Source organism: Amblyomma maculatum, chromosome 2 (genome assembly GCF_055883805.1).
Source record: "Amblyomma maculatum isolate TAMU_Amacu chromosome 2, ASM5588380v1, whole genome shotgun sequence".
Taxonomy (NCBI): domain Eukaryota; kingdom Metazoa; phylum Arthropoda; class Arachnida; order Ixodida; family Ixodidae; genus Amblyomma; species Amblyomma maculatum.
The window spans coordinates 178,610,778-178,630,821 of NC_139345.1; the positions used below are offsets into that span (position 1 = coordinate 178,610,778).

At 46.0% G+C, this 20,044-nt stretch overlaps 1 protein-coding gene across 1 annotated transcript in view; it reads left to right on the forward strand.

Annotated features, from left to right (window-relative positions):
• The window catches only part of mol (dual oxidase maturation factor 1 mol), a 250,992-nt gene that overhangs the window by 157,993 nt on the left and 72,955 nt on the right, over positions 1 to 20,044 (forward strand). Inside the window, exon 2 of the mRNA XM_084595545.1 lies at positions 9,218 to 9,275. Coding sequence (XP_084451671.1) covers positions 9,218 to 9,275 — 58 coding nt within the window. The remainder of the gene's footprint in view (positions 1 to 9,217; positions 9,276 to 20,044) is intronic.

The window sequence follows — 20,044 nt, forward strand, 5'->3', positions numbered from 1 at the left end:
GCGTGTTGAACTACTTGTAGAGCGCGCTGTCCCTCTCCATTTTCCCCTCAGCGCCCAGTTAGGCGCGTTCTCTTCACTTCGCCGCAAGGGGCGTCTGTTTGGGTTTTGAGGTCACGTTTCCCACCTGGGCTCCCGTCCTCTCACCCTCGCCCATTCGGACTTCCGCGCAGTTCACACAGGTCAAAGATTTCTGGCAGCGCTGGTAATCGGCGACCATGACTGGCCCGAGAACTTTCACGCATTCAGCGTTTCTCTGCCTCAGCCTGTTACAGTATGCGCGAGTGCATTCGTTCTGGGTAACTCAGCTCCCTACGATTTCCACGTGCAGCCGTCGATGTTGCCGTGCTGAATTCTTCCTCTTTGGCGCAGCTCATTAGCTTACCTGCTGCGTAGAAGCGCGGAAACAGAGCTCGCAGTGTGACTGACGAGTGAAAAGGTCATTTTTGAGAATTTACAAAATATTATTTAAAGCCACTGCTTTACGTTGAAACGTGTAAACCCCATCATACTGGTTATAGAGCAGTAACTTCTAGTAGGCGATACGCAGTTCCAAATTTGCCCGTTACGTGCTCTCAAAAGCACAGCACCTATAAAATAACTTGCGCGTAGTCTAGCGCGCGACGCGCATGCACAAAGTGCGTCGGTATACAGCTTTTGTTTCCCGAGTGTTATATCGCTAAGATCTGCCTACAGGTTTGCAAATGTATAGGCAAAGGCTACGACAACAACCAATGTTGCCTTCCTGAAGCACTTTTGTCTGCACTACACTAGAAAAAAAAATAATTTATTCAGATCAGCATATCTTTATGTATTTGTGCATCGTATTAGGACTGAGTGATATATGTAAATCGATTGGACCCATATGGAAATGGTGACCAAGCATGTACCTAACGGCCTAGAGCTGTCGCCGCTTCGTTAGGAGGAATAAAGGTCGGGGTGTAGCTCGCATGCATATGTTTTCATGGTTACATAATTTTTCTCTTCCTTTCTCCCTCACTCAGTCTGCTTTCTTCGTGTTTCTCGCAATTTTCCTGTAAAGCTTCATGTTAAAAACTAGAAGATTTCCATCATAATGTCTGTATGCCCGCTAAAGACATCATGCGTACCCAGGATCTGTTTTCAGTATCGTCCCGTAGAGAGTTTATGGGAAAGAAGCGCTTAAATACCGAACTACGCCAACTGAGGCGTAAGTTACACATTTCTATACGTAGCAGTAATAAGAGTGCCGTGGCATATAAAACACCACTGTTTCAGTGGAAGCAATGAAGGAATTGACGCTAGCCAGAAATACCACGCGAATCACACAAAGCACATATGAACCTGTCAAAAGGCCGATAGTTGCTATCCTAGTTAAGCTTTTCTTGTGTCTCCGCATACAGTATCGTTCAGGAAGTACGCTGGAGCGAGATAAGGCGGAGGACACCTCAAAACCTTCCTCGCTCATAGAAACACGCCATGGGCGCGCGGCGCTTTTACTTACACGGCTATGTAATGCCCCAAGTGCGAACGAGTCGGTAATTGTTACTGCATGCAGAACAGTTTCAGAATTCGGCCGCTCATTCGCATGCTCCAGCTTTCGAAATGCTGCTATACATACATACATACATACATACATACATACATACATACATACATACATACATACATACATACATACATACATACATACATACATACATACATACATACATACATACATACATACATACATACATACATACATACATGAAACCTATATACGTGCACTGAAGGGCAATTGCTGAATTTAAAAGGCTCCGCCCGTTGGCTACTGAACCAGAGTACCCAGGTCGGAACACTACCGCAGGCGGGCGCGTGTCGATGGCGGTGAAACAGAGAGGCGCTCATGTGCTGTGCGATGTCAGTGCACGTTAAAGATTCCCCCGCGGTCTAAACTACTTCATAGCTGTCCACTTACGACTCACCTCTTTTTATGTCTCCACTTTCACACCGACCTTCCTCCCCTCCCTTACGGCGCGGTTCAGGTGTCGACGAAGAAAGTGTGACAGATTCTTTTCTTTCCTATAAATCAATCACAATTATATAATTTATAATCAACCTTGATGAGGCACTGGTCACTGGCACAGCACATTTCTTTGTGTAATGGTCGTAGGGTCTTGTTGTCAGTCGTTAAGCTCATGTCCTGACATCCCACGTCAGAAGACTGCGGGCCCCTACGTATGCGCACACAAAGCGGCCACTGTGTCATTTGGTGTTGTCCCCTGCTCCATATGCAACTTGCACTTCCACGTGCAGTCGCTACGCTTTTTTGGCCTTGCATCGCAAACACCCCTCGAGCATTAGACGGCGCACTCTGTGAATCTGAGCTGCCTCTCCAGTCCAGCTTCGTGAACCCTTCGGGGCTCGTCGCTCACTAGCGGCGGCAGCGCGACTCTATCGCGTGCGACGCGCCCACTTTAAGCCGGTCCCGACAGGGCGGAAAACCGCGCCCGGTGTTGTCCATCTGCAGCAGACTGGTATAAATAAAGATGACTGCCGGCTGACGGTGCTCGCGGCGCGCCGCTCTTTGCGGAGGCGGCAGTCGCATCGACTTCGCTCGCCAAGAACGTGCATGGGTGTCGCCCTCGGCAGTTGCTGTCGCTATATCTGTACTCTGCGACCCCGCGAGCACTGAATGACAATAAAGGGCGCTAGGGAACCGGGCGGGGCGTTCTCGAATTGCTGAGCGAACAGTTTCCGGCAGCATTGTGACGCTGGATGGCTTAAGTAATTACGAAAAGAATAGTGTGGACGATGTCACAATATTTAGTGCCAAGTTCATAGCTGGTGTAGTTATACAGATAGGCTTTGACTTCCTGAACGTAAGTGAAAGTCGCCAGCCGAGAGGGACGGATGCGTCCTGTCTAGCCGAGACGCGGCATCTTTAGGCTTCCGGTAGGCCTCTTCCAGGGGAGCCAGCGGCGTAATATCTGGAAGTAAGAGTAATGGACCGACACTGCTCACGGTCAGCCATCTCCCCTCTCGCTTCTCCTACGCGAAAGACATGAGGCCTATTGTAGCAGGTGTCTAGTCCATATCAGGCCACATCACTAACCTCCAAACATCGCCATCCAAAGTGGCTCAGGAAAAGCGCGACAGTTCGATGTCACTTGTTAAGTGGCACAGTAACAGGAACATTTAAAAGAGAAATAAGTAGTGCAGCTTCGGTGTACAGAGCTTTTTGAATCACCTGACTGGGTGGCGTACACTGGAGAAAGGACAAAAAGAAATTAGCGCGGCGTTCGCGGACAGCTGAGTGCAGGCAGCACGGTTCAAATGTCAGAAATACATCGAGGCCTCTGGTGAGCGCTCAGAGTTGTCGCGTTAAGAGAACATGTTCAAACATCGTTGCGCTTAAGAAAAACCAAGTAGCCCAACTAGAAACCCTCTTGGCGTTAAAATAAGGTGACCTTCGGTAGCAAGGCATATCTCGCCTTGACTTTCAACTGGTAACGTAATATGATGTAAGACAATGCATTGTAATTCTCGCGTCTTCGTCGCGATTGGTGCGGCTGCGTGTGTATGTACCTTGCAGGCTTACTTTGCTGTTGGCAGCTGCCAGAGCTATTCGCTAGATGGCTGCGGTGTATAAATGAGGAAGCGCGGCCGACTTGTGACGGCTCGGGAATGCGCCCGACCTCTGCCCTCGGCTGACGAGACCCGACCTCTGTCAAGCTGCGGTGACCGGAAAAGTCCCTCTTCCTGGTACACGAGATGGGTATGGAGAAAGGGGCTCTGCCAGAACCTGGGCACAGAGAAGCTATCAATAAATCGAATACATTTTTTATTCCAACGAGACGTGATGAGGCTGTTTTCGAGACGAAGGGCCGTGTAAATGGATCTACCTACGTCTTGCGAAAAAAATTGCGGCATTGCCCGGCTGAATTTCAGAGTTAGAACTCCAATTCAGTAAATGTCATACTTCTACAAAAATAAAAATAAAAGAATTGTGAGGATGCTTACTAGAAGCTCTGCAGGCACGCGTTGTGACTGGGTCGCAATACGAGCTCGACTGCTGCAGTAGGTCTGTTCCACATGAAGCATGTGCATGCAGTAGAAATAGGGAGAAGGAACAAAACATGTTGTCAGACGTTTCGTGCTCAGCGGGAAGCAGTGCTGTTGCCGGGGCTTCAGTTGGTTTTGCTCCCCGTCACCTGTCCGGATGGCTCAGATCACGTGATCATGCAGTACGTCCATGCCTCTCTTGTCCTGGCAACATCGTCTCGGATGAGCACGGCGTACGCAATACTGTGCCGTTCTTCCCAGAGAGAGTCCCCACATGCATCACTGGTCCCTGAAAGTGCAGCCAATCAAATGTCGGCGTCAACGAGCGATAAACTAGAGGAGACGAGTAAAGCGAAAACCAGAAAGAGGAGGAGGGAAGGAAATAAACTAACGGGAAGACAAAAAGAACGGCGCGCGTGCAGTGACAAGTGCTGAACGCGCCTAGCGCGCCTGCAATCCCCGAGTCTTCAGAGGAACTATCTTAATTGCTATCGATTCTAATGGGTTTTGCTTAACCCACTTTCAAATCTAGTGCCATCTGCAACGCATGCGCCGCGTGCATACGAAAAGTGCGGCTGACAAGGCAGGACTGCACAGTTTAGCCGGTCAGCTTTCCAAACGATAAAAGCCGCGGAACGAGGGAAGGATGTGGCATGAAGCTCAACGCGAGGGGCAGTGCTGCGCCGGAAGTCGTCTTCATCGCCCAGTCCACTTGTCCCGTCTTTTCTGCTGGCGTAAGAACGTAATAGCGACGAGCAAACATATTACGCCGCCACTGAATGAGTCGTTCGTCTGTCAGTCCAACCGCTGCCGTGTCGAGCGAGCGTCATTTTTTAAACGAAGATCTATGCGAGTTTGATGTGGCGCGTTTCGGGATGGTGCTGCGGCTTCTGAGGCTTTCCATTACCCCTTTACTGCCGTGCTTGTCGTGCGCAGGGTTTGGTTTATTTACGAGCTTCACTAGCAGCACAGATGGTAATGTCGTGTGGGGCCACTTCATCAGAGTCACTGTTGATGAATTCGTGGCGTATGTAGGCGGTCTTCGTTGGCTGTGCTGTAGATTGAGCTCTCTGTTTAAGGTTTTAAGCAACTCCTAATGCCTTCTTTACCCGTCGTGGTGGCTCAGTAGTTACGGCGCTCGAATGCTGAACACTAGCACGCAGGATCGAATGTCGGCCACGGCGGCCGCTTTTCGGAATAGACAAAAAGCAAGACGTCCGTGTGCTTTGCGATGTCAGTGCACGTTAAGAATCTCAGGTAGTTAATATTTCCTGAGCCCTCCACTACGGCGTCTCTCATAGCCTGAGTCGCTTTGGGACGTTAAACCCTACAAACCAACCATCCTGATTTCTTTGGGGATGTACCCAGACGAGTACAATTCAGACAACTATGAGCTGCTAGGCAGTCCTATTCGGTTAAAAAATTTACCGCACCTCTCGTTTTCTTCGGTCGGCCACCTCCATTAATCAATTATTCGCTATTACTGTGATTTAACAAGTTTCCATCGCGCATATAACAGAACGCATCACCCTGCAAATTGAAGGAGCGAGCCAGAAATTGTTCTTTTTTGACCGAGCCCGGAGGTATGCGTTTCTGGAGAGCAGCAAGTCCTAAATGTATCAAAGGACATGCAGCAACAAATGAAATAACGATGTTCCTAGCTAACTAATGACCGGGCTAAGGCGTTAGGCAAGAACTTTTCAATGCTTGACACAGTGTACGCCGGTGCCCATGCTCGCCCCAAGCACTTACTTAACCGTTGGGCTACCGACAGCCCAACGCTGTGCGTGACCGCGCTCGGGGTGTTTTTCGCAAGCCACAGTGTGGCCGGCCAGCGAGGCTAACACTGACGCGCACAGAACGGGACGACGGCGGAGGCCGTTTGTCACACCGCGAAGAGCGCGAAAAGCTGTGCGTGAGTAGAGGCCAGCGCAACCCGGAGATACGATGGCGAAGAGTCGGCGGGATTAATTTGTCCTAATTGTTGCCGGCGGGTCGTTAGAGATAATCTTAATTTACTTCCAATAGGCCACCTGGGCCACTGGTCGGTCAGTGCGCGCGTAGAAAGGGGTGGGGGAGGAGTGCTTGCCACACTGGCTCTTCTTGCTGCTGCCTTGGTGCGCGCTCCTTACTCTTTAGCCCGCTGTTTCTCCCCATGTGCCCACGCGGCGTTGCCTCTGCAGCAGGGAGTGCCCCCCCCCCCCCCCCCCCCCCCCCCCGCACACTGCGGTCATTTCGTTCGGTGCGGTGTCTGGGCGAGGCGCGGCTGGGCGAGGCCAGGCGCAGGTCGCGTGCGTGTGTGGCCCAACTGGTGCGAGCTGAAGGATGTGTCCGCATTGGCTGCCGATTGGTCTGGTTCTCATTAGCAAAGTTAATGCGACAGGTGGGCCATCTGCGGAATTGTGCTTACAACGTGTCACCCGCCGCCTGGAGAAGAATAATTCATCTTGACCGCCACAGGCACGCTCGCGTTTCAGAAGCTCGTGCTTGCGAGTGGTACTGCGTTCCGCTGCTGCTAAATGAAAGGTGTCAGTGTTGAGCCGTTGCGTCATGAATGAGTTCAGTCTTGTCTGCTCACCTGTTCCGAGCTTCATCATTGCATTGTACGTGGTACAGGGGAAGTTCGCGTGTGAGAGGCGACGTTTTTCGGCCATTTCTCCGTGCAAAGCTCCTTGCAATGTTAAATGAGGCAAAGTTTCACGGCTTGAATATAGTTACTGCTCTGCATTCATGCGCGGCAGGGGCCTTTTCTTGTTTTTCTGGATAATTTTTCTTTTTCTTTCTCTTTTTCAACTTTAGGACAAACAGTTGAGCCTCTCATTTCTGTGCCATAGATGTAGCGGCTCACTTTTGTGCTAACGAAATGGGAGGCAGGGTGGGTAGTTGTTGCTCGTAGTAGCATACTCACCCTAAAGGCTTCAACAAAATAATTCGAAACCACAAGTTGCTCGTTTGTTCCCCTTTTTAGGCAGCATTAGAATAATGCGGCGTTTTTTGTTAGCTTTGTTAGGCCCTGTCAAGCATATGAAATGATTTCAATTCCCGTCTGTATAACAAACGCAGAGCAGCGTCACTTCGAAGCCATACCGATCCTGACATCGACACTGAATGTGAAACTTTCGAACCATTATGGATATTGTCGTCGGAACGGTGGTTAGCAGAAAAAAAGAAATTATTTTCTCTCTCGCTCAACAGCGCATCAAAGACGGCACGAAGCATGCAGGGACGCAGGCGTGCAACATGAATAGTTACAAGTTTTCATAACTTCTCCTGTCTTCTTATAACGGCCAGAGTGTGATTCGAAGCGACAGATGAGCGAATTGAGTGGCTTCGCTTCGTGATGTGTCAAACTACCCGGTCATCTCATGATTGTTTCGTCCTGTGCGCGGACATTGGTATATATCAGTTGCTAGCGGCTAGCTCGTTGCTTGCCATCATCTTTCGTGCGTTCGTTCTGCGCTTCTGAATATTGTGCATGGAGCTGCTGCAGCCGTCGCCGCGCAATCGAGCCGGATGCCTCCAGAGAGAGGAAACCTCGCCTGCGTCCTGAACCAAAGGTTTCCGGAGCCACAAATCGAGCTGTGAAGACGGTCGAAAGTGCCACTAAGGCCGAATAAGACTGGGGGAGACCTGCGCCGCGTCCAGCATCGAAAACTAACATAAAAACAAACAAACACAAAAGAAAAGAAATAAGCGGATGAATGACGCAGCATTTAACATATCGCAATTTGCCTCGTACCTTGAGCACGTTGTGAAAAGCTGCTAATGGCGAGTGAATTTTAAGCCCAGAGAGCATCCAGCGAGACTAAGCGTTTTTTCTAAATTTGCGCTGTACAGCATGAAGTGCAGATGCATGTGAAATGGGCAGCACTCCCAGTAGCCAAGGCACCTAGCCAATATCTGTGTATCTTTGTGTGGACTATATATGTGATCTGTTAGGCATTTTAAGGGTGCATTTCCTGGTGCTATTCTTTTTTTAGTATGATGTAGAAATCGTGCAACAAGGAGGTGCAAAAGTGATTCGTAAATTTCGATTTTGAGTTCCAGCTCAGTGGAGGTGGACCGCTGGCTGTGACAAGCATGTGATACGTCGACGTCAGATTCCGAGGGGTGGTTTCGAAACGTTATGCGGGATTTAACGCCTCAAGGCGACCATTACTCATATGCTTTGTGTATACTGTATAGTAGAGGACGCCTTATTAACTTCGATTGCCTGGGGTTCTTTAACGTGCACTAAAGCCCCCCATTTCGCCTCCATGGCGCCTTTTTGAGCTCTGTAACCATGCGCCATAATCACTCAACCTACGCGGCGAATAAAAGGGCAGCGTTTTGTTTCGAGAAGAGTAACAAGAAGATTATCCAGACACGACCACAATGCCCCCATATTGTTGTTGAGAAGGAAATGAAAGCGCGCCGCAAGCAAATAAATACTCTTCTCATTATAAGAAACTGTACATTGGGCGCAGATCCTAAAGGATGCAGCTCCTGCGTATGGGAGCGTACGTTTTTCATATCCTGCTGAGCAATCCTTCGGGACTATCATGTCTAAGCGCATGATTTGTGAACGCTCGTTATGCATGTATGCCGCGTGAAAAGCACGATATCTTATAACAAAATTCTCATAGCAGTGTTGAGACAGCGGCCATGTCAGAAAGGCGCATGAAAGGTGTCATGTATGCATGTTTGTTCTTTTGGTTCCCCCGTACCGCCTCTTCGCTTAGCCAAGTTCGAGGACACATTAGAAAGGTCCTCCAGTTAGACCTGAAATCATTCGCTTGAGTATCAACTTCCCTGCAGATACTGAAAGAGTATTGTAGTCACAATGTAAAAGGAAAATGAGAACTTCGATCTTATAATTATCTCTAAAGACCCGAAAAAGTTCTATTTTCGCTGAATTTTACATCTCAATATACTCAAAAAAGGAAAATTCGCGAGCGGAACATCACTGGTCTGAACACCGTTCGTTAGGCACCATTCATTTCTTTGACCAGTCATGCGCACAAACGCCTCCAATCCGGTAGCTTGGCGTCACGTTAGTCAGTTAGTGTCTCGGATTAAACACACTCTTCTTAACTGCAGTTGCAGTGTAGCGTATATCCAACAATTCTCATTCTACGTTTAATATGATGCCAGAGCGAAGTGCTTCTGAGAAGTATCAGATACTTACCTTTTTCACGTTCTTTTTCTTTTGCAGAGGTTATCAACGTTCGTCAGCGTCACAATAAGCCTTCTCGTCGGGGCAGTCATACTAAGTAAGTACTCTCTTTTTGGATTTTTGCATTACGGCTATTGCTTGCCGTTAAGTTTAATCATTTTGTGTAATTTGATACACAATATATGCTTGTGTTAGCCGATAAGTATAATTTCATATTTATTTACGAGAGTGTGCATGTGCAAATAAAGCACGTGAACTGCCTGCGAGTCATGCTTCTTTAATATGTGCCAATTAAGATCCGTGGCACCCTGTGATTGGTGATTATAAGGACGTCTGCAAATCCGCAGCCAAAACCTTGGTGTGGCAATCTAGATGGGTGAAGGAAACCTCTCAGTTTCCATTATTCAGCAAATTCTAGTGTCGTACAGGGTGATCGTGCTGCTTCGTAGCTTTCTTCTGCTCTAAAATCCAATATTGCTCCACAACTGCTCCAGATTAGCTGCGTTGGCGTTTTGCTATCGAATTTGGCAGAACACTGTTTTGCTGCGCATCGGGCCATTAATAGTTCTGTCTGCAAAAGATGCGATCCACTGAAAATGTTAGCAAACTGAGAAGCACAGCAGGACGATGACATGTTGTGAGCTCCGTGTACACTCTATGGGGGCAGCCTGAGTCAAAAGGATGGCAGCACACAAGTGGCAAAAGTGTAACACATCTCGCGTGCAGCCTAATGCATATAAAATTTTCATAAGCTAGAAAAGTAGGGGTATAATATTACGTATTTGTTCGCAAGTAAATTTAAAATGAGCTACAAGCGATTGAAGGGAGTTAATTGGGAAAGCGCCTTCTACCAGCCCCTTGAATTACCGGTGGTGGGAGAAGCAAGAACAGCTAGTGAGTAGACATCGCAAACTAGCATGAGCCCTTAAAAAAAAACCTTGTCTGGCTGCAAAGAATTACACGAGCTGTTCCAATGCTTTTGCTGTAAAGCCAAACAGGTAGGTCGCCATCGAACCTCTTTGTTCATAACACGCGTGTGAGACAAGAGCACACTTGTTATGGGGGTGACGCCACGAAGGTGCCAGTCACTAGAAATGTTCTCAAGATTGTTTGGAAGCTCTATAAAGCCTGTCGCTAACGTGTTGAAATTGAGGTAGCACCAGTGTTGCTCAAACAAAAACATGAAAGGCTAGTGGCAGAAGTCCGTGAATTAACGAATTTCAAGCAGAAAAAGGCTACTCTTTAGTGCCATCTATCCTGCTTTAAGACACGACTGACCAGTGCCCAGGAATGTATCATCACAGGCGTAGGATCAAAAAGGACATGCACAGGATAGAACAGTTCGGCTGTTAATTCATCTGAACTCCAAACTAGTGATAGTGTTTGAGGGAATTAAATTGGCAGACTACACACGTTTTAATCTATGACGTCAATAAAGTCAAAAAGCTTTTAGTCTGAGTTGATGTTCAGTTACGAAGTGTAGAAACAATCACTTCGTTTGGTGCTGGTCTGTTCCAGATTGTTTCTCAGGCAATTTGTGTTATTTCGAGCTTCTCAACTTGCATGTTTTGGCTGTTTGTCGTTCCTCGTCAGAGATGTGGGTCCCGCAACTAGGTAACCACCCCGTTTGCCGTCGGGTGGTGCCTGCGTGCACCACCCGATCTATACGGGCCCAATAAATCTTGATTCATAATTGTCAGAGATGTGTATGTAATCAGCAAACCTAGCAAATTAAATTAGACTTTTGTGTGTATATGTCAGGAGGAGAAAATTTCCATAACAATAACCGTAGAAAAAGAAAAGGATGGCGCTCTTTCCAAAATAACCCGTCACCTTTTGAGGATGCTTCGACTGCACAGTTAACGAGGTGAATGAAGCATTGCGGTGAAGCGTGAATTGCGATGAATTATGAAATCTTCAGGGCATTCGATTAGTTTAGAATACTTGAAAAATTTCCAACATTAGGTCTTTTTTTTTTTTTTGCACACGAATAGAATAACAAATATATTCGATTCGTATTCAAAAATTTTAACATTCGTACATCAGTACACAAGCCTAGTTTTATATTTGTACATTTTAATGAAGTTTCTTTCATTTTTACATTTGGGTAATCTATATAATGTCCACTGTATAGATTTACACATATTAATGTATATAAACGTATAATGTAGGCTCTGCTGTTATATATATATAAATAAGGGAGGAGGAGCGAGCTTTTCAAGTACTAGTTAGCAGCTTTTATGATCAATTGCCTTATTTTAAAGAAAAATCGAGTTAACTTCATGTGTATCTGTGTAAGTTGTGAAATTTACTCGTAGAGATTAAGCAGCTTGCAGGTTAAACACGATATGCTGGCATCGCTGCTGAGCAACTGTGTTCAGACTGGACGCACTTCTTCTTTCACAGGCAGGGATTGCCATCCTGCTGGCGGTTTCTAGCATTGGCGAATCACTTATAGCTGCAAGGCACGCCAGCGATTACAAGCTATTTATCTGTGAATACAATGCTTAGGTACACCAGAAAGGATTGTCCTGGCAAGTGGCGTCTGGAGACTGCACTCCTCATAAAAGAGCGATTTTAAGTCCATGATTTTTGGACTGCCTCTAGGATGTCCCTATTCCAGAGGGGTATACAATTAAAATATTCGATATACTTGCGCCCACAGCAGTGAATAGGGCTCTCTAAATTTCCGCTTGCATTTCGAATGCTCATTTAAGAAAACGAAAAGAATATGCAAACTTACGACAAAAGGACCGTCTGCGAGGGAAGCCTACAGACAGTCTTCGAAATTTGAGGTTAAAGTCGTAGGAGACCAATGCTAACTAGGGCACTAGCCAGGTTACGTCTTCTCCTCTAGTCGTGTTATGTATACTGTGCTGCTTATTTATACAATGAGCTTCCAACTAGCTTGCGTTTATTGCTGTACTGCAGCGCACCTAGGAATCCATGCATGCAGTTTTTGGATTATATAGCAACAGGTCCTACGAAAGGAATTTACTGCGCAACTATTAGTCGCAGACGAGTTTTTATGCTCAACACATCTTGCATGCAACATAATTAATAGTAAAGGGACCTTTCATTTCTGTGAATGTGCGTTCGTACTTCAAATGAGAGAAGGGGACAGCCATTCATGCTTTGAAAATACATGCCGCTATTTCACCCACCTTAAATTCATAATTCGATCCGAACAAAGTGTTATGAGCTTTTATATGTGCTTTTTTTTAATATAGGAGCAGGTGTCAAATAGGCAACCCTATTTTGAAGGTTGTATGTCAAGAACAAATATTTTACAAGTGCATACTTACTGAACACTCAGCAGAATTTGTCAGATGTGTTGTGGAATAAATTTATGGAGTGTAGGCTATTTATTTAAAACCCCTTTGTCTGAACGAAACTTGTACCGAATACAAGCGGAAAATGAGAGCTCATATATATGAACGTAACTCTATCAGAAGATGGGATTCGCTGGCGAAACTACCAGCATTGCAAATGGTCTTGAGACAAAAGTTAAGCTGCACTTAGCTCATATTCAACCAAAAAGCCGTGTACTTAGTTGTTTTTCATTTTGAAATTGTTTTTTTTTTTTAAATGCATGGTCACGCAAATTTGCTAATCATGGCCTGGTGCTCTATATCTCCTCAGGGCAGACATTCTACACCAAATTATAAACCCTGAAGAGCATCTGTGTCTACATTTGGCTCATTTCGAAAAGAAAAAAGCTAACTCTCGATATAATTTTAGTTTTAAAGCCCTCTGGTCCTCTAATCAGTATATACAGAATTATCAGGCGTTTCAGAGACGCGTGTAATTGAATAAAACAAACTGAATTATCAGCTATGAACGCTGCTTCTAAAGAAGTAGTAATACTACTTTGCCCGACATCAGAAAAGGAAGAATAGCGTAGTTTCTAATCTCGCACCAATTTGCCTTTCAGTGCACTCACATATTCTTACATCTGTCATGTGCGACTTAACTATAATCCCAGTCTGTGTAATGTTTCAACCATAGCAATGCCGCGTGAGGTCAAGAACCTGTCAACCAACCGAGGTTTTCTTGACATGCCAGAGGCGGTTTATCTGCCGAACAGCTAATGCTATCGCGCCCTTATTGAAGAATCCTGTGTGAATTTCATACCCGATTCGGTATACTGGTGTATTGTACAGGCTGAACTGACATGAGTCCAGGCGGAGCTCTGTTTCAGGAATTTCATGCATGGTTGATGACCCTCGTTTCTCGACAAAAAATAAACGGCACCGGGCCGGAAAGACCACGCGCAGCTATAAAATGACACTACATTTGAAAATAAAAAGAAAGCAATGACGAATTGAAAAGAAGAAGCAAACAAATTGCACGCACTGGTCAGAGTTTGAACCTCGGTCCTCACGCACCGCAGCCAGACAGTCTAAGCACTATTTCAAAACTGCGCTTTTTTAATTATTGGCCAAGCTTTAATTGACATCAAGATACACATTTTTTTACGCTAGTTTATATGCAGGAAAGAGCTGTATATATTATTTACAATCTAATGAGCCTGTAGCCGAAGAAGTCCATTTGAGATACACAACACAATACCACACAACTAAAACGCTCTTAACACAATTCCACTAAAGCGGTGGCAAGGAAAAACAACACATCAATAATGGGAGCCACTCCGGTTGATAGTCACTCCACGACCACTTTTTTTTACCTTTAATGCAAAGGCTGGAGAATATAACCTAACAAAATCATTGCAATAAAATACTATTCAACAATAAAAATACCATGCAATATAATGAACACTATGTTTCACACAACACACGCTAAAGAACCCCAGGCGGTCGAAATTTGCGAGTCTTCTACTACGGCTTCTCATAGCTTGAGTCGCTTTGGGATGCTAAACTCCATAAACCATAAACCGTTTCACACAACTGCAGCACCCCTAGCTGGCATTGTATAATCTAACATTTTTATTGGCTTCAGTTTTCCAAACAGGACGGCAGTTTCCTCGCTGCAGTCTCTGTCAATCAGGACGTCATGGTTATTCGGAACTCGCTCCACAAAATATTCGTGTACAGATCGAGTACCAGAATCGCAGTGCCGGAAAGCCATTACACTGTTTACAAACCTAGCAGGAAAATGCTGTCTTGCGGTATCACTGCGCCCATCACAGGCAAGAATCTATCGTCGTGTGGTGTGTGTGGGAGATCTTAGTGTGCCTTGCAGAACATCCCACAACACGGCATTGTTACAGTGAGTGAAGGAGTGTTCTACGGTCTCTTTTTTTTTATGCAATGAACGCACTGCCTGCCCCATGGTACGTAAATGCCCTTTTCGTTCACCCAGGTTTTCAGTGCAGGGTTCCTGTGTGGAGTTTAAAGGAAAAATGTTTTCCTTGCAGGCATGACCCACATCTTTTTCAGCCGTTTAAAAGTTTCTCGTGGATGCGGCCGCGAAAGATGGGCGATACAAGGGGACGGGAAGAACTGTGTCGACAAAAGCTTTCATCACATCTTTTCTCTTGACTCTTTTGATGAGGACGGGCACTCTCTATGGAAGGGCGTGACAAGAAGGCGATAAGACGCAACCTCTTCGTGAAGTTAACGCGATGCTTCGTAACGTCCACTTTGACAGATGACACAAGAATCTGCCAATGCATTGGACAACATAAATTTGACAACACACTGAAGAAACGGGTGTAAAATTGGTCTCTAGAAACATGAGCGATAGCACCACTTGACGGAGAAACAAGTGAGACAGAGCGAGGCCCCGTTCACCGACTCGTCGAAAGAGATTCGCCCATGACATCCTCTCCCAATTGGAGCCCGCAACTGCACGGTGGAATTTATGTGTATTCGCTCGTGTACAGTACATGACCTGCAAGATATGCATCACTTCGGCAGCAAGAAATATTGCAGTTTGTAGCAGGTGCGAATACAGACATGTCGCGCCATCGGGTGGCTAGTTCTCTCATTTCGCCCTTCTTGCTGGCCCAAGCGGACGCGCTTCCACGATAGCTGCAGAGTGACGCATCAAGGTATACGGTCGGTGTTGTGGACAGTGCATACATTCTAGAAAACAGCTGTTCTCGTGTTCCAAGATCCATGCCACAAGCCAACACTTTTGTCCATGTTTAACAATCTCCCACCAAGAGTCCAAAATTTCTGGGTTCTTTTCAGGCAAGCGTTCACGTTTCCATTATCGTCGCGCTCACGCCTCCAACGTCGTCTACGCTGGACCATGTATTGCGTCCCTGTGCAGAATTTTCTGGCACAGGGGTTCAAGGAGTACGCAAACAGCAATGGTGGTCGAACTCAGCATTGACGTATAGAAGAGAGCTCGTATCGATGCGCCGTGATAGCTGGCCGTTATAACCAGGCTCATGGTGCAATTCCTATGAGGAATACAAAGAGGATGTCGTGTAGTACCCTTAGATCGCCTTAGTGAGATCAACCTTCAGCATGACCACTTGGAGTCCTTCGCTATCGCTGAGCTCTAGTGCGCTCCATGCCACATAGATATTTGAGTAGATCGTCCGGTTCTTAACGCTACATGTCTGGTGGGAACGAATCAGCTATTTTATAAAAGACTGGAGCCTCCTCGGCAAGGCCTTCGTAAGAACCTTGCAGTCGACGTTTGTTAGCGTTACTGGACTATATCCATTAACAGGGAGGAGTTTAACTTCCTCATCGCTTCTAGGAATCAAAACCACGTGAGCGTGCGAGAAAAAAGAGGGTGTGGCTCACCGACGACGATAAGAGCAGGAGCCTTGTACGTTTCCTTACGGAAAACAATTTACATGCTTTTTTTTATAATATGCCTTATGGCAAGCTTGCGTAATAGTAATAATAAAAAAAAGACCCGCACTCAAAAGCTTCCTTGACGACCCCACGCGAAGCTGCGACGATGATTTCATATTTAAACTCCTTATATAAGGCAGCACTTAGTCCGTCAGGTCCCGGCGATTTTCGAATTGTTGCAAGTAGCGCATGTCCTGTCGTTTTCTTTATCTGTGTGCCGTCGTTGTTGCGCTGGAAATATTAGTAGTTACTGGGGTTCATTTCGTCAATGACTTTGTCAACCTCACCGACTGTCGTAACCTCGAGGTTTAGCTCTGGCATTGCGGACCAAAAATCTTCCCGTACGTATAAATCCCGGGTTTCTCCTGTAGTCGGTGCCCAAACATTTGCGTATAGTGATTTTCAAAGGCGCTCTTAATACCTGATTGTTCGTATGACGTTAATCTGTTATATTCTATTTTCAAGATGTCCTTGCCTCAATCATAAGGTTTCTCGTCCGATAGGGCGCGTTTATAATAGGCAACTCACCGGTGTTGTGCCTGGCCAAAGCCGCCCAGAAATTCAGCCGGACGCCAGACTTCTTCGGCTAACGCCTCCTTCACAAACTCTGGATACTTCTTTGCAAAGCACCAGTGCAGTGGAGGCGAGCCGTACCAAAGGGAGAGAAGCGACGTGTTTCAACATTAGCTGAACGTCCAGACAGCACGGCGCGCCGTGGCCCTGACGGTGAACCCCTTCTCGCCCCGCGGCATATTTGAAGCGAGAGCGCAGCGAGCTCTCCCATTGGCCCTGCGAAAGTGCTGCCGTCGGATTGGACCATTTTGAGCGTCAACGGTTCTCGGCGACGGAGTCTCGAGTGCTTCCGTTCGAGACTCCGAGTGTGAGTTCGTCACGAGCGTCCATCGGGAGCAGTTCGCCCCCTGACAGTGCGGACGCGGTGGAATCTCCCCGGCCGTCGCTGCGCGAGAACAGTCGCACATGGCTATGTTAGCTTTCGGCCCCAGAGCCGATCTTGTTGTGTACATACCTGTAAATAGTGTATAAAGCCTTTTCTTCATCTCACCAACGCCGACTTGGATTCATCGCTACCGCCCAGGGAGCTGACAGCCCTCGTTCACGAAACGGGTGACGAGCGCTGCGTTACCAACTCCTTGGCACAACCCTGTTGACGGTGGGCTACTGTGTGATAACCCCACCGGCACAACACCGGCCAGCAGCCTCTATCCCATGTGCTCGAATCATTGCACCTCTGTATTCATCTTCATCGAGCTTCCCAAGATTTGGTTTTATTTCTTTCAATTTTTGAACAAACTACCAGGAATAGCGGTCTCTAGTTGAAATAGTGCTTGCAATCTCTCCCAGAGACGTTTCTCTCCTTTTGTGCTATGAACTTGGGTTCGCAACCTTTTTCTATTGCTTTCATTTTAATTTTTTGTTTAAAAGGTTTATAATATTTTTGTTACAATCCTTCAGTCAGCTGAAGAAGAGCTTGTAATTCTTTCAATATTTCCGTCATAAATGCATCTTTTAAAAGCTTCACATTCACTTCTGGTTACATCGGTTATATTCTTCTTTATATAGCGAACTTTGCTGTTTCGAACTTTGTATATTTTACTCAGGTGCAGAAGGTATAGTCGTAAATCACCGATTGGCCGTTAAACACGTTGAATCTTTTCTAGTTATTACGAGGGGTCACCAGTGTCCCGCATCTTCATAATACATCGCTTTCTGGCAGTAATCTACTAGTGCTAAGTGTTTGGTCACCGTCTTCGAACGCTGTAATATTTGCTACATACAGAGACATCTTTTTGTAATATCTTTTTGTCATAGTGGATGCTTTAGCTTCGCCTTCTGCCAGTGGAACAGCGACGCCAATGAGTACACCTCCGATAAAGCGTTTTGCATATGTAAATATTCACGAAGTGTCGCCCGATAAGCGGCTATCTGTGCATATTTCGATGTTAAGCGATTACTTTCAGCATATTTTTGTCCTCTTTAGCGAAACACTACGTTCGTCCTAGCACTTTTGCGTTGAAGGCTTTTTTTCAGTCGCAGATATGATGATACACCGTAAGATAGAGATGGGGCGCGTGCAGCGACCGCTTCACGCGCAAAAGCGATGCGATGCGCGTATGTACTTGCGACACTTCCATGACTTCATTTTCGAGGCATTTGCGAAACAATGCGCTCCGAACAAACACAAAAAAGTTGTAACATACATTGTTTATGTTTTTATGCTTATTTAGTGCGCTGGCATGCTCCGGCGTGGCCATACTGGTTAGGCTTCATCGATCAGTCTGGCTTAGGCTAAGAAGCGGGAATACTCTGTCCGGTATCAGTTCCATAAATCACGTGTTCGTCAGGTTTGACTTAAACCGGACATGATCTGTCCGGTATATGATATCTACACCGGAGTGGTCCATCCGATTCTAGATCTCTTGGAAGAAGGCAGTAGAGCAGGTAACACCAACACAAAGCGCAAGAGGCACACACACGCACACAAGGACAACGCGTTGTCATTGTGTGCTTGTGTGTGCCTCTTGCACTTTGTGTTGTTGTTACCTGCTCTGCTGCCTTCTTCCATGAGATGTGTGACCAACTAGCTCATCGTTCGACTCTATTACGATTCTAGATATATGCCGGTCCGCACGTCCGGTTTGAGTTGCATACCGGAAATGATTATTCCTATATTTTCATTCCTGTAGACCGGACATGGTCTGTCTGGTTCGAGAGCTATACCGGTGTGGTGTTAAGCCTGTTTAAACTTCATGCAGGACTGATATCACACCGGTATGAAACTTATACCGGAAAATACAGGACCGAAAAAAAAAACGGATTGGCGCGATACAGCATTTTTTTCTATAAGGGCTGAAACGCCTGCGAGCGGACAAGAGCCTTAGGTATTTACTGCCTCCTAGTCTTGAACATTACATGTAACTGAAAAAATCACGGGGAAGCGAACAGGAAGGGCACTTGAGAGCGGAGGCGAGAAAAGAGGAGGGAATAGCCCAATAACTTGAACAGTACAGTGTCATTAAGCGTTAGAGATATAAGTAATATCAAAAGGTCCACATGAACAGCCGGAAACAGGTTATTGTGCAGCATCTTTTCGTGTACGTCTTCTTTCCTACTCGCGATGTTAGAAACAGCAGCGTCACTGCTCGAAAGTAACGAAGCAAGAGCTTTTCTTCAGTTGTGTCGCATTGCCCCAATCGTGGCAATTAATGTAATTTCTATAAACACACACAACTGATTACAGAAATACTTCCGAAGATTCCGGTAAGTTACGGAAGCTTGTAGTAGCCTCTAATATTTCAAGCCATTGAGATACATTTTGAATGCCACAACTGCACGTTTATGAATTACGTGCGGTTACGATGAATCTGGTATTTGAAACTGAAAATTAATAACAAAAAATTAAAGAGCACTGCAGAATCTGCATTGGGCAATGCGAAAGCACAGATGCTGCTGTTGATTGCTTCTGGTTGCTTAATTCACTTCTTATTTACCCATTTTAGTCCTTGGTACTTTCAAATTGCGCGCCAATTCCTTCCTATGCTCTTTCTAGACTCTACTTTCGGTTGCGTGACGTCACATTCTCTACGTCACAATAATTCACTTCTTGTTTATTCATTTTAGTCTGGTATTTTCAAATTGTGGGCCAATCCCTTCCTATGCCCTTTTTCGGCTCTACTTCTGGTTGCGTGACGTCACATCCTTGACGTCACCCTAACTGACGGCCCTAATTAACTACTTTAGTCTTTGATACTTTCAAATGGCGCGCCAGTTCCTTTTTGTGCCCTGTTTTGGCTCAACTTCAGATAGCGCGACCTCAAATCTTTGACGTCATCCTAATTGACTGATTTAATTAACTATTTTAGTATATGATACATTCAAATGTGGCGCAAAGTCATTCACTAATGAGACCATTTTCGCCTTTACTTTTTAATTTGTCGCCTCCAATTATCTAATTAACCTATTGGCCTAATTATTTTTTTCGCGAACATTACATCACCCTCTATCGATTGACACCACTCATTAACTTCTACGACTTCTCAATTACTCACAACTGCTGGGGACGCGACTTTGC